This window comes from Vitis riparia, chromosome 10, assembly GCF_004353265.1.
Source record: "Vitis riparia cultivar Riparia Gloire de Montpellier isolate 1030 chromosome 10, EGFV_Vit.rip_1.0, whole genome shotgun sequence".
In the NCBI taxonomy this organism is placed as follows: domain Eukaryota; kingdom Viridiplantae; phylum Streptophyta; class Magnoliopsida; order Vitales; family Vitaceae; genus Vitis; species Vitis riparia.
In genome coordinates this window covers 18,504,425-18,517,720 of record NC_048440.1, presented here as the reverse complement: position 1 = coordinate 18,517,720, position 13,296 = coordinate 18,504,425, and the positions used below count along the sequence as shown (strand labels likewise).

Here is a 13,296-nt window from a genome sequence, read left to right as displayed (position 1 = left end):
ATAAATGGACAGCATTGACTTTCTAATAACCTATTTAAAGAGGGTTTGCTGATGGGGTGGTCCAAATTCTTACCCATAAACACATTAATGTCGATGTAATAGAGCGATCCATCCGTATGGGGTTCGTGTTGAAATTTAATGTAAAAAATTAGGTCGGTGGTCGGTCCTCCACTTTAATTTCATAGCTTCAGTAGCCACATTTTTTCCAATTGATAGCATGAATGTGCCGTGACGTACGGCAACATGTCCCCTTCAGTTTTGTTTTGCTTCACAACTCATAAGAGGTCGTCAAAATTTTCTGGAAAATTTTTGGACTGGGATGGATTAGAGTTATAAAATACGTCTTAGGACTATTTTGTGTTATGTTGCACATCAAATAAGGGAAAAAAATAATCTCTAATATTATATTAATATGAATTTTTCTAAACCTTAAATACATGTTTTAAAGTTATAAGGGTTTTTTAGGTTTAAAACAGACAATATCTATATAGTTAGGTATGTATCATTATATACAATTTATCTTAACTTTGTAAACTATTTTTAAAGATTTAGGTGATGTTTGTTTTTTTAGCTTTTTACTTAAAGTAATTTGCTTTTAGAATTTAGGTTGTTTATTTTTTTACTTTTTCATAACTTATTATAAACTTTTTATTAAATAGAAAAAGTCAAAATATATAACTTTTTTTAAATAGAAAAAATAACATATTGGTTTTTTTTTTTTTTTACTTTTTAATACTTAATAGAAATAAAATATTACAAAAACAAACAACCTAATATTTAATACTATTAAGTATTAAGGTTCTATTTAGAATTAAGTAAAAAAATAAACATCATCTTAGTGACCTCTTTAAACTCAAAATGAATAATATTCACATAATTGGATATGGGTCATTATACTTTACCATTTGTGGGACAAATTCATGATATATCTTGATATTTGGCATATATGACCTCTTAAACCCAAAGTAAACAATATTTATATGATTGGATGCTATCATTATACTTTGTCATTTATGAGGCAAACTCCAATAGTTTTAATTATATTTTTGTTTTTAATATCAATATTATCGAGTATTTTGGGGGATTGAAAGCACAAAATTTGAATCCAATTCTAAACCAAATTCAAAGGACAATAAAAAATTAAAAATGGGGGCGGTGCCATGGTCCACAAAGCGTGTGGGGCTTGTATTTGAAGTGCGGTAGTAACTATCCTTATCACCATGATGGGACGCAGATTCACAGCTCTCCCACAACCCGTACAAACATGTGTGATGGACCCCCTCTCAATTGTGAAGCTGCAAGCAAGTAGTAATGACAAATTCACTGTACAACAGCTGAATCATAATCCCAAAGATTAAATATTCTATTTCCCTATCCACCTGAAGGTCTTGCCCATTGCATGCCATCAATTCCTTAACCTAGAGAATACCCCCCCGTGCACTCCTCCGCACAATTCGCATCATGGGTTGTTTTTCTTGTCAAAATTTAGTCATTTGATTCAATGGGTCAATCTAAACAGACACAAATAAATAATTAAATCGAATTGGATTGTATTTGATCATGAAAAATATATGACAGACTTTGAATCGGGTCGATTACACAATAATGCTTTGCCACCCTACTGCTCGCCCACGATATGTTTGTATATATGTGTGCTTATGTCTCTTCCATGCGTGATGCGCCTGATAATGTTAATATTAATGTAACACAGCATTATGGTATAGTCAATGATGTGTCGACTTTAGTTTGCCATTCCGATATGGAGCTGATCACGTGGCAAAAGTTGATTTGCCAAAAATGAAGTGAATAATTAATACAATATACAGATATATTTAAAAAGAAAAAGATGAAGCAATGAAGAAAAAATAGAGCGCACTAATTGCACCCAACCTACCCATGAGTGATGGAGGCCCGCCCTCCTCCTCTCAACTGTCCTCCAGCTCTCTCTCTCCTTTAAATGCCCTTTCACAGTCACCCCCACTTGATCTCGGGTATTTATTTGCCTCTCCTATCTATTTTCACATCTCTCACTCATCTCTAACAAGGCAAACCAACAAAGAAACCAAGCATGAACACCCTCGCCACCTCTTTTCTCTTGCTTCTTTTGCTCACCACAACCACCACCTTCTCCTTCGCCACCCGCCCAGCTGACTCCTTCACACCCGAGCTCAAGGCCGTCAAAGGGAAGCCCACCACCGACCCCAACAACAAGGGCGTTGGCAGCGGAACAGACCCCGGTAACGGCTTCTTCGGCCCTGGAGGTGGGTTCGGGGTACCGGGTTTCGAAAACGGGTGGGGGAACTTCGGCGGAGGGTATGGAGCCGGGTACGGAGGGCCGTCAGGTGGGTACTCCAAGGGAGGAACCATAAGGCCGACGGTGGTGTGTAAGGAAAAGGGTCCCTGCTACATGAAGAAGCTGACGTGTCCGGCCAAGTGCTTCACCTCTTACAGCCGATCCGGCAAGAACTACGGCGCCGGCGGGGGTGGGGGTGGGTGCACCATGGACTGCAAGAAGAAGTGTACCGCTTACTGTTAGAGCGTGGGTTATGGATTGGCTGTAGCCGGTAATAGTTTCTATTATTAGTATGTGATGTAGTCTTTTAGGAAGTTGTTATGCTGATTTGGGTTTGTGGGTTATCTCTATGACTATGAGTGCTTATTTTTGACTTGTTTTTTCTTCGTGGTTATATAAATAAATAATATGAGAAGATATAATATTTATGTAGATGTCGTTTCTTCTCTTTATTAACTCCTTGTTTCCTTTGAGGAGGAAAAAAAAATGATAAATTGGATATTATGTTTTATAAAACAGTAACATTGCGTACAAGCAGTTTGACTAGAGGACAGAGGACAGCGGACAGCCGGACAGTGATGAGGAGCCTGAGGGGGCCCCTTCAACATCTTCGACAGGGGAACTGATATGTATTAATTGGAAAGCTTTGGTTGCTAAGCAGCTGAGGTGTAGCTTTATCTCCAAAGCCTTACCTAATTGGAGGAACTCAAACAAGTCAACGGCACTTGCTCTGGCCCTTGGGTAACTTGGAAGATGTAATGTAACAGCAGCTAGTGGAATTGCAGCTGAGGCAATGTGGTCCACGTCCACCATTAATAACCCCTTTGAGCCTCCGGCACTTTTGAAAGAAGAGCCCAATGAGGAATTGGTCTGGAGGAAATCAAGTAGAGCAACGACACTTGAGGCATGTGTTCATTTTTTTATTATGATCTCAGTGGACTTACTGAAAGAGTGCAACACACCTGTCTGCGAAATTCTAAAGATGAGATGTTTATGCCACACCTCTGAATGATATCATTTGAAGCGTTAATAAATTTCTGCTTTCAAGAGATGTTCTGGATGCCAAGCATGGTTTATGAAACTAGTGTTTCAAGCGAGGGACATGAACAGATATAAATGAACACCACCTTTCTAATTCAAATTTACAGTAGATCATGTCTAAAAGATTTCTAATCCCAAGTTGAAGCAACCTCTCCAATACAATACTTTTATCACAAAACAAAGAAAAAGAAAAACAACTTATGGAACAAGTATGACAAGAGTCCGCTGGAATTCCATAGTCTCCATTCAGCCTGAATCCACATATATCTCGCTTCTATCGGGAATTGCAGCCTTACAATGCAGCCCTCATGGCTCCTCTTGCGGCTTCACGCTTCATCTCAGCTGCTTTGCCACTGCCTCGGAAGTACATATATACTTGCTGCAAACCAGGAGAAACAACAGAAACAGTGAACAAGAGCTGCATGATTCATCCTATTAGCAGAGGTAGCTATGCTTTCCGTGATTATTAGGAATGGGAAAGAGAAGTTGGACCTGAATAACCCAGATGCTGAGCACTGATTCAACACAGAACATTCCAAACCCAATGAAGTAGAAGATCTATAATAAAAGAAGAAATCAATCAATCCAGTAAAAGGCTTCCAGCAATATTCTAGAGACCCTCATGTGTATCTCATACAAGGTCAAGTCACCTAGGTTTTTGCTACTCATCACAATTAAAAAAAATTAGGCATTTTAAAAGTGCATGATACTTCAATGTATTTTGACCAGGTAAGCAACTAATCTTGAACAAGGATCCATAAGAATAAGCAATACGCTCTGGTACAAGCAGCAAACTTACCCCAACCAAAACATGGTCACCTATAAGATCTACTGCAGGCAGGATACCACTGTTACAAAGGACCACAACGGAATCATTAGTAGCATGTTGGAAAGAATAAAAGTTAAAAAGGTTCTTGTATAAATGATGCTATATGCATCAATCACATCTACTATCCACTACAGAAGCAGAACACCTTTTCCCAAACAATATCCACTGTACTCCCATTGTGTCCACTACAGAAACTAAACACTTTTTCCCCATTATTCAATTGTAACTTCTAAAAGAAATTATGTAATTGAATCTATGTTAATACTTCAGCATGGCACATCTATATTTGTCCATCTTTTCACATGAACTCTTGGAAAAATTGATGAGATAATAAATAAGCATCCATACCACTGGCGATAAAAGCAAGTATGAGTAAATATACTAGCTTAAAGGAAACCAACATATTTTAAAGAACTTACGTAAGAGATTTCCCATGGAAAATAACAGGAGGAGCAACAGCAGCAAAGATGCAGAAGGCAATATGAAGCTGTAGAGAGTAAGAAAGAAAAGAGTATCTCAATAAAACAGTTAATGTAGATAGCAGATTCACAGGTGAGAGTAAAAAATTTAGAAAAAATTACCAAATAAAACATGAAAAACCATCCAAACTTCAAAGCACTTTCATTCCTGTAAGAAATGTTGTAGTGTGATCAGATAACAGAAAATTGTCAGGTAAAACCATAAACACACATACAAACATACATGCACACACACATATGGATGGTGGAGAGAAGAGGCAACTGCATAGCCAGTAACATTCTTTATTTTTTAATCTCTTTGCATTGGTAAATAACCAGATGCATGGCATAGGCACAGCTGTCCAGAAACAATAAAAGGGAAGACTTCAATAAGCTCTTCACTCTCCAAGACAACACAATTGAGTGTGTTTACTACGAAAAAGTAGCAAAATTTTATAACTCAAATTCAATTAAAAAATGTAACAGTGACAATCATGTGATTGGGAGATCCATACCACTCACATCTCAATAAAGCCTATCCCAGGTACTTTATTCGAACAACATGAATTCCATTTTTTTTCCAATATCCTCTATTGAAGACTTGAAATTTCAGCAATCATGCTATCCTACTCCTTCCGATCCATTTTCTTAATCATTCCTACCTAGTGCATTTATCAGCTCCATTGCGCAGACAGACTAACCATCTTAGATAACCTTCCTGTTTCTTGACCTCTGTCAGAGCAACGCTAATTCTCAAGCATCAATCATTTATTATTCTAACTTTTCATATATTGGCACTATTCATTTTGAACACTCCCATTTCAACTACACTCTTTAAATGTAGTTCCTTACAATGTTTTCAGAACCGGACCGGTCATCGAACCGGAAAAGTTACTGATTCACAGTTCATTGATCGAACCGATAACATCATAAATATATATTTTTATATTTTATTAAAATTAATAAATAAAAATGATAAATTATATCTAAAGTTTAATAATATCTACTGAGTTTTTTTTTATAGAGTTTTTTTATCTATAAATGTCAATAACTCAATATTTTCAATAATTTCAATAAATTAAAATTTAAATGTGAAATAAATAAAATAAAAACGAAAAATTTAAATATTAAACCTATCATTACAATTATAAAAATTAAAAAATTAAATATTAAGATATTAAATATAAAACATAAAAATTAAATTTTTAAAAACAAAAATGGTGGCACATGGTTTCCATACACTCATGGGGGCATAAAGCAAAACGTTGAATCCTCGGATTCTACCCACCATCCAAACTTTCGTGTGATGTCCTCCAAGGCTCCAACACTCAAAATGGAACCTGTGTTCATTTTTGAGGCAAGTTGTCCCTCTCCTAAATAAGTGACTCCATTGATGATTCAGTCAAGCCCAATTGCCATAAATGCGACAAGTTCTCTCTATCTGCCATTGTTTGATTGGAGACGTACACGGACTCTTTAGTCAAGGACTCAAAGTTCAATTGTCAAGCGTGAAGATACCGGCAAAGGATGATTTGATGGAAGCAGTAACCATGGTTGGATCCCTTTTCAGATTGGCTGGTTAAAGTCATCGACCTTTGATGTCTAAACTACTAGTGGCTTAAGGAATGAAGAATAAAAACAGAAAACATTTTCTTATACTTCAAACATTATCGGAGGGCTTTACAGTGCAGGGGGGTGGGGGTTTATAGCCGGGAGGGGGGAGGTTACAGCAGGCCGGAGGGGGGGGCGGTTACGGCGGGGGCAGGGGGGTTATAGCAGGCCAGAGGGGGTTTACATCCGGGTTCAAGCGGCAGGGGGGGCTTGTCGGAGGCGACTCAGGCGACGGTGACCTTGCAACAGCCGGTGGAGGGAGATTTTGCACGGTGAAATGATCGACAGTGGGAGCCTGTTGCGGCGCGTTGGGGGCGGGCTGGGAGGCGGGCGACAGCTACGGTTTGGAGGAGGTTTTATATCCTCCAAAACGGTGTCATTTTGATGCTGAAATTTTTTTAAAAAAAATTGAAACGAACCAGACGGTTCGGAGTGAAACGGCCGATTCGTCCGGTTCACCGGTCGGACCGCCAGTTCAGCCGGTCCAATCCCGATTCAACCTGTTTCCGGTCTAATTAACAGGAACCGTGACCGGCAAGCGGTCGGACCGGCCTGTCTGTTCCGGTTTTTAAAACCATGGTTCCTTAACCTCCTAATATTCTACCCTTTGAGGCCTGGCTCAAGTGATAAAGGACTAGGATGGGTTTGTGGGGGGTGTCAGGTTCAAGTTCCAGCTGGGTCAAAGAGAGATAAACTTCTCCACTACATCCATTCTACTAAGTCAAAAACCCTCCCAGTATTCTTACATAACAGGTCATCTGATGATGCAATAGTCCTAACAATTAGATATTTGTCTCACTTATAATTAAGCTCAAATTTCCAGTCAATCCAAAATTTACAGCCATCCAATCAGACTGCTAGCCTGAGAAGATCTAACTTAAATTCAGTGGAGGTATTCAACACACCAGTCCACTAAGTTCACAACTGGCCACTTAGTAGGTCTCCCACATGATCCACTAATTTCGAGTGATAGATTTTTTCCTAGCAAACAAAACCGTGAATTGAGAATTTCAACAACATTCTTGTTAACAAATAAACATGTGAATTGGAATTGAGGACTTTGCTGGGTCCAAAATATACAGACAGCCACACCCAGGAAGGAGAAGGAAATACCTAAAAGCACGATAAAGTGGACGGTACCACAACACATAAGCTCCTGGGACCCCAGCTATGAAGTAGATAATAGCAAGAAACCAGATTTTTACCCCTAAATTGGAAAAAATATAAGATCAAGTTGTACTGTGTTAGCCATCAAATCTGCATACAAAAATATAAAGCAAATCCAAAGACACAAACAGATACTGACCCCTTCCCCTTTAATCCATGCTGTAGTAGTTGCTATAATATTCCATGTAAGGCAGCACGCCAATCCTGCAGCACACCAATGCTCATAAAATCTACTTTGAACCATCTTGATGGTTTTGTCTTAAAGCACTTTATTTATTTATTCTTTGGGTAGGTATGTTAAAGCATTTTGGATGATAGCAATAAAATTACAACACTAAATAAACAATCAATGAACTCTATCCTACAATCATGAAACTTCAAATCAATAAGGCATAATTTCATGTGATACAACAAATGAAAGACAAACTACAACCCTCTTCCCCCAATCCATTTCTTCATACTTGTAGCACACTATTTCAAATGGATAGAGCATGAATTACACAAAGGAACCCAACCTCCATAGGTATGAGTGTTGTGAGGATGTATGAGATAGCAAGTGTTCAAACCACTGTAATGCAGATCTTATTTATTAAAAGAAGGGCTGAATATAGGGGCACTGCACTAGAGAGAGAGAAGGAAGGGAGGAAAGGAGGTCAGTTAGGTCAAGGAAGGTGCAGTTGGGAAGTCCCAAGACCCAGACGGTGAAGGACAAACTTATTGATTTTGATTCTCTGTCTAGTAAATCCGTGCATGCTGTACAGCACTTTGGTCCAAGAATCAGCATAAAGATGAGCACTCTATGTCAATGTCAAGATAAGAGTGGCATCAGTTAAAAGATTAGGCTTTGTATTCACCTTTAACTAAAATAAATGCAAACATTTTATACCAATAAATGTGAACACTCGAGCACTTTGGTATAGAGTGTTCACCTTTAACAGAAAATGTTTGATGTGAATCCACTTCAATTAACCTGTACTCGGACACCAAGCTTAGACTTTCAAGCATACTATGAGCTGAACAGAGAGAAATGGGCTTTGATATGGACAAGCACCAAGCTTATTATCTGATTTTTGGATCTTTCTCTCAACTGAGATTGGATTGAATGAAATAGTGTGACCCAAACATGAAGTTTAAAACCATGTATATTTACACAATTCTGGTTTTAAACATAAGTTGATCTCAGTCCTGCAGTCAACGAAGGAGGTTGAGTTTGAAATTTGGTGTCATGTTTCTCGTTTTAAATTTATGCCTCAGAATGCATTTAAATTTTTTTGTTTTTAATAAGTGCCTCAGGATGCATATAAATTCATTGGATTAAAGTAAAGAAGTCAATGGTTAAAACATCTGATTTCTAGCAAGAAGGAGAGTCTAAGAATATAGAAAAATGAGAGCATGTGGATTAACAAGTTAATCAATCACAAAAGAAAAAAAAAAGTGGAGTGTGAGTAAATGAAATGAAGGCAAGCCAGTCTCCAAACCTCCCCATGCTTTACGGAATTGGAACTTATGACAAAGTTCACCTAAAAACAATTTCAATGTATCTGAATCTAGAGGAATATAAAATTTGCATGCAAGAAGTTGAATATTTAGTAAAAGAAATATAAGAATATCAAAGTCACTATCTTATTAAGAGACATACCTAAGAATGTCGTAAATGCAACATACTGCAACTTTTGTAGATGAATCGGTATTTCATTCGCAATATCATGATGGATAATTGGGAAGAATGGTGGCCAATTTTTCTCCTCAAGAACAATTCCAGCTGGAAAACAAAGTAGAAAACTTGAAACATAAATTGCATGGAAAAACTAATGGGGTGTTTGGAGGTTCGAGGAAATTGAATAAGTCCATAATGTTATTAGCCTTATTCACGCTGGTAAAATACCAACCTACCACCCATAATGAGGCATAATAAAAAAGGATTTTAAATCAGATCATTATAGAAGTCTTGTGACACCTTCATTAAAAAAAAAAAGAAAGAAAAGAAAAAGAAAAACCGCTAAGAAAACTAATTTGATTTATTTTGGAATGCTATGAAAAAACACAATAGGCTCTACAATTTCCATGAGAAACACAATAGATTGGACGAATTCCTACTGAAGATCCAAATACCCCATAAACTGTCCAACTTAATCTCTCTTTTTGACAGAAAATGGGCAATGCAAAGTACCTCGTGCAGCAGCATCTTCTTTCCGTTTTACTTCCTGCATAGCACCAAGAAAGCTGATAACAAATAATAGTAGTAGTGCACTAACTCAACCATCACAGGAAATTAACAATAAGATTAGAGGCATGCTATCCACATATGATAACTATACAATTTATGGACAAAAAGTCCTACCTGAATACATAATAATAAAGTAAGTGTGTGTGATGCCAATGCATGTGCCCATTCTCGTTAAAGATGTTAAAACAAGTATAAGTGCAAAATTACAATTAAGCAAAGAGAAAAGAGATCTTATGTGAATTATTAACAAGTAGTAACTAGCAAAAACCTCAAAATAGCTTCATAAGCCGGGCTGCTAGAAATAGTAAAATGAAGTCAATCATAAAGAAAAAGATATTTAAAAAACAATTAAATAAAACAACTATTCAGCAACTCATGTTTTTGAGAAGATTGATAATCAACAATACTAAGTATAGGTAGTCCAAGTTTTATGAAAATGTGTACTTTTACTCAAAAAGTTGAAATTTCATCACCAGATACCTGTTCCCTCTTTCTCAGTTCAGCCTCCTTAGCTTGGAGTTCCCTCTCTTTCTTTTTTAAATCCTAAATTTTAGGAGGACTATCATTAGAAACACAGATAAATACTCATGAGGAAAATACTAATGGAAAATATAGTGTCATCTCCCCACCAACCTGAAAATTTGATCCTGCTGTGTCAAGAGGAATATCAATTGTTGCACCACCATCATAGTTGAAACCTGCAGGTTCAGGAGGAAGAGGTGAAAGTCTTGAGTTTGAGGCAGGAGGTACACTTCCTGGATTCTGAAAATTTCAGCAAGAAAATGATGTGAGGTATCAAGAAAAAGATGATAGGGAGTGGAAAAGAAGCCAACACAGGTTTACAACAGACCATTGACACACCACCTCCCCTTGTATTTCAAATAGTTTCAAGTTTATGAAGACAAAAATACTTCTAGCCATCTAGAGCTCAATTGATACAGAAAAAGGAACAGTCATAATTGCTTGAAAATAAAAAGATAACATAAGCTTACTGTTGTATAAAACGCTCCTCCACCATAGTTTGTTGATGTTTTCCCTCTAACTGCTGGGTCCTGGTAGAAAACATTAATAAAAGAGAGGTTACAAAAAAGAATGCCAAAGACAAATCAATCACTTTTCTGTAGCAACAATATCAAAAAACACGAGTAAGTTTACAACAAAGTTGAGTATTAGAATATATAATTTGACAAACCATATTTTAGAATTTCAGAATTACACAATGAACTACATGACATATACTTGTTCATGCATTTTGGATACCACTATGTGTTTAGTTGTCAGGTTCAACTAATATATATATATATATATATATGCCTAAATCATCAGCCCCAAATTATCTTTCATTTATGCCTCAGGACTAAATAAGTTCGCCGCCTAACAAAAATGGTTAAATATGAGTGCTTCATCCCTGTAACCTAAGAAGCACAATGAGAAGGCATCCTGAGGAACTCAGAGTGAAATAGAGATGTGTTCCTCTCTCTGTTTCGAATTCTCCTGTCGGATATGCATTAAACAAATGTATTGGATACATATTCCAAGGCCATACCATGCTCATGCCTAACTCCACTGTGTCTAGCCTTGGTCCTCCACATTCTGGAATATCCATGTAATATGGGGGACAATGAAAAACTTTAATCAACATGATAGGATCAACTGCAACGCAAAACTCCGTGACTTTCTTTCCTATCATGATCTCATTATCACCCAAAACGTGACGAGCCAAGAATGCACAAAGGAAAACCTCTCTGAAGCATAATTAAACTAATATAACACAATTTGAACGAAGTGGATCTCTATTCGTGCAGAAATGCAAGCAACTATACAAAAGTTCCTCCAAAATTCAATATTCCAATATAGTGGACCCATTTCAAAATCCGCTTAAGCCAGACAAAGACCATACCGGGATTCAATCCACCGGAAGAATTAAAGCCCGCATAGCAAAGCTGCAACTCTACTAATCACCAAAACCCATAAGTCCAAACCAAAGAAATGATTCTAACAACCTCGCCGTTCACAGTTTTAACAAGTATTACAGGTCAAGACCACCATAAACTCATACATTCCGTCAACTGCCCAACAGACAAAATAAACCCACCAAAAAGAAACCAGATCTGACAATTCAAACAACCCTAAATCCACTCAACTCCTACAAAACCCAATAACTCTACTAACTAATCATAAACAAAAGAAACCCACGTAATTACAGTAAATTGCAGACCAAGAAACCACAAAACAACCAAATTGAGTAGCACCAAAACAGTAGAGGGAGAAAAGAACGTACAGAAAAGGGATTAACTTCTTCCTCGTCGAAAGGGTTGGGGTCGTAACGGCGGGCCATCACTACGCTATCAGTAGAGAAACGACGCCCAATCTAAGATCCACGGTAAGATATAGGAGGAGAAAAAGAAAGCTTAAAGACGAAGAAAGAAAATTCAAATAGGGTTGAGAAATTCTAGAGAGAGAAAGGGAGAAAACTTGTCCTTGATCAGCTTAGAAGCTTTGAAACATACGACTTGGTTTGGGTAAAGAATTTGAGATTAAACTGTGGCCAACTTGCCCAATATTTTATTTCTGATTTGCTTTTTTTGTTTTTCACTTTTTGAAAACACAAAAATTAAAATGGAATGTGAAGGGGAAGTCTCTAAGGTTGCTTTTGTAAATTGCTGTTTTGTTTTCGCTTTTGTTTTGAGATTGTGATGTGCTCACCTCACACCTGATCCCAACCCCGCAAAACGACTCTTCAACCATACCCACCCATCAATATTCTTTTATTTATTAAATAAATATTTAAACAAAACTTGTCATGCTTTCGCTTTAATAAATCGTGTGTTTTTATTTTATTCTCCATAAAATAATAACACAACGATTCATTTGGCTGTTTTTCCATTTGTGTATTTAGGGTATATTTAATAATGTTTTTTAAAACAGTTGTAAAAAACAGTTTTTTAAAATTGTTTTCTAATGTTTTATAAGATAAAAATCTATTTAAAAAATTTAAAATATTTTTAACTTATTTTTAATATTTAAAAAATCAATTTTATATATAATATTTTTATTTTTAATCATTTTATATGTTTATATTATTATTTTTTAAAATAATTCTCAAAAAATAATTAAAAAAAAAAAAAACAACACAAAGATGATATCTTTTTAAAAACACTTGTTAATAATGGAAAACAAAAAATAGTTTTTGATTGTTCAATGTGTTTTCATAGTTTTTTTAAAAATTATGATAAACAAAAAACTGTTTATAAAAGGCCTTAACTTGTGAAATGGTTGTTTGATTATGGTTTTTTTTTATAAAAAAAAAAAAAAAAGTGAAAGGAATACTTATGTGTTCCAACAAATATTGAATTAGTAAAAATAAATTATATATATATTAAACTAATGCTAAAACTTTGTTTGGATAATTTTATTTTTTTTAGCTTTTAAAAATAAAAATTTATATATAAAAATCCTATACAAATAATATAAACATATGCTTTTACAAAATCACTTTCAAAAATTTTAAAATTTGAGACAATAAAAAAAATTTAATACCTTAATTTTTGTAATCAAAATTTTTTGAAACCGTATATGTACAATTTCATCCATTTAATATGAACACAATTGTCAACGAAATCGGAGAGATTTGACCTGCAGCCACCAGGAATGTTCATTTGCGGATCAT

General features: G+C 36.0%; 2 protein-coding genes across 2 annotated transcripts; one reads left to right on the top strand and one right to left on the bottom strand.

Moving 5' to 3' along the window:
* The first annotated feature begins 1,937 nt into the window (after positions 1 to 1,937).
* On the top strand, positions 1,938 to 2,727 carry LOC117923803 (heterogeneous nuclear ribonucleoprotein A2 homolog 2-like). Its single transcript, XM_034842262.1, has one exon. It carries the CDS (start codon positions 2,069 to 2,071, stop codon positions 2,534 to 2,536), a length of 468 nt encoding a protein of 155 aa, XP_034698153.1. The 5' UTR covers positions 1,938 to 2,068; the 3' UTR covers positions 2,537 to 2,727.
* Positions 2,728 to 3,380: 653 nt separating this feature from the next.
* On the bottom strand, positions 3,381 to 12,203 carry LOC117923802 (secretory carrier-associated membrane protein 3-like). The gene is made up of 13 exons (XM_034842261.1): positions 11,908 to 12,203; positions 10,619 to 10,678; positions 10,260 to 10,388; positions 10,107 to 10,169; positions 9,570 to 9,603; positions 9,039 to 9,161; positions 7,539 to 7,603; positions 7,346 to 7,437; positions 4,745 to 4,790; positions 4,583 to 4,650; positions 4,134 to 4,182; positions 3,827 to 3,892; positions 3,381 to 3,713 (listed from the first exon to the last, which is right to left on the bottom strand). The coding sequence occupies exons 1-13, from the start codon at positions 11,962 to 11,964 to the stop codon at positions 3,627 to 3,629; spliced, it is 939 nt and encodes a 312-aa protein (XP_034698152.1). The 5' UTR covers positions 11,965 to 12,203; the 3' UTR covers positions 3,381 to 3,626.
* Positions 12,204 to 13,296: the final 1,093 nt, after the last annotated feature.

Coding starts and splice junctions, on each gene's coding strand:
- LOC117923803 (XM_034842262.1), top strand. CDS start 2,069: ATGAACACCCTCGCCACCTCTTTTCTCTTGCTTCTTTTGCTCACCACA.
- LOC117923802 (XM_034842261.1), bottom strand. CDS start 11,964: ATGGCCCGCCGTTACGACCCCAACCCTTTCGACGAGGAAGAAGTTAAT. Junction 10,679..11,907: donor AAGAAGTTAATCCCTTTTCT/GTACGTTCTTTT, acceptor GTTTTCTACCAG/GACCCAGCAGTTAGAGGGAA. Junction 4,651..4,744: donor GGTTTTTCATGTTTTATTTG/GTAATTTTTTCT, acceptor TACTCTCTACAG/CTTCATATTGCCTTCTGCAT.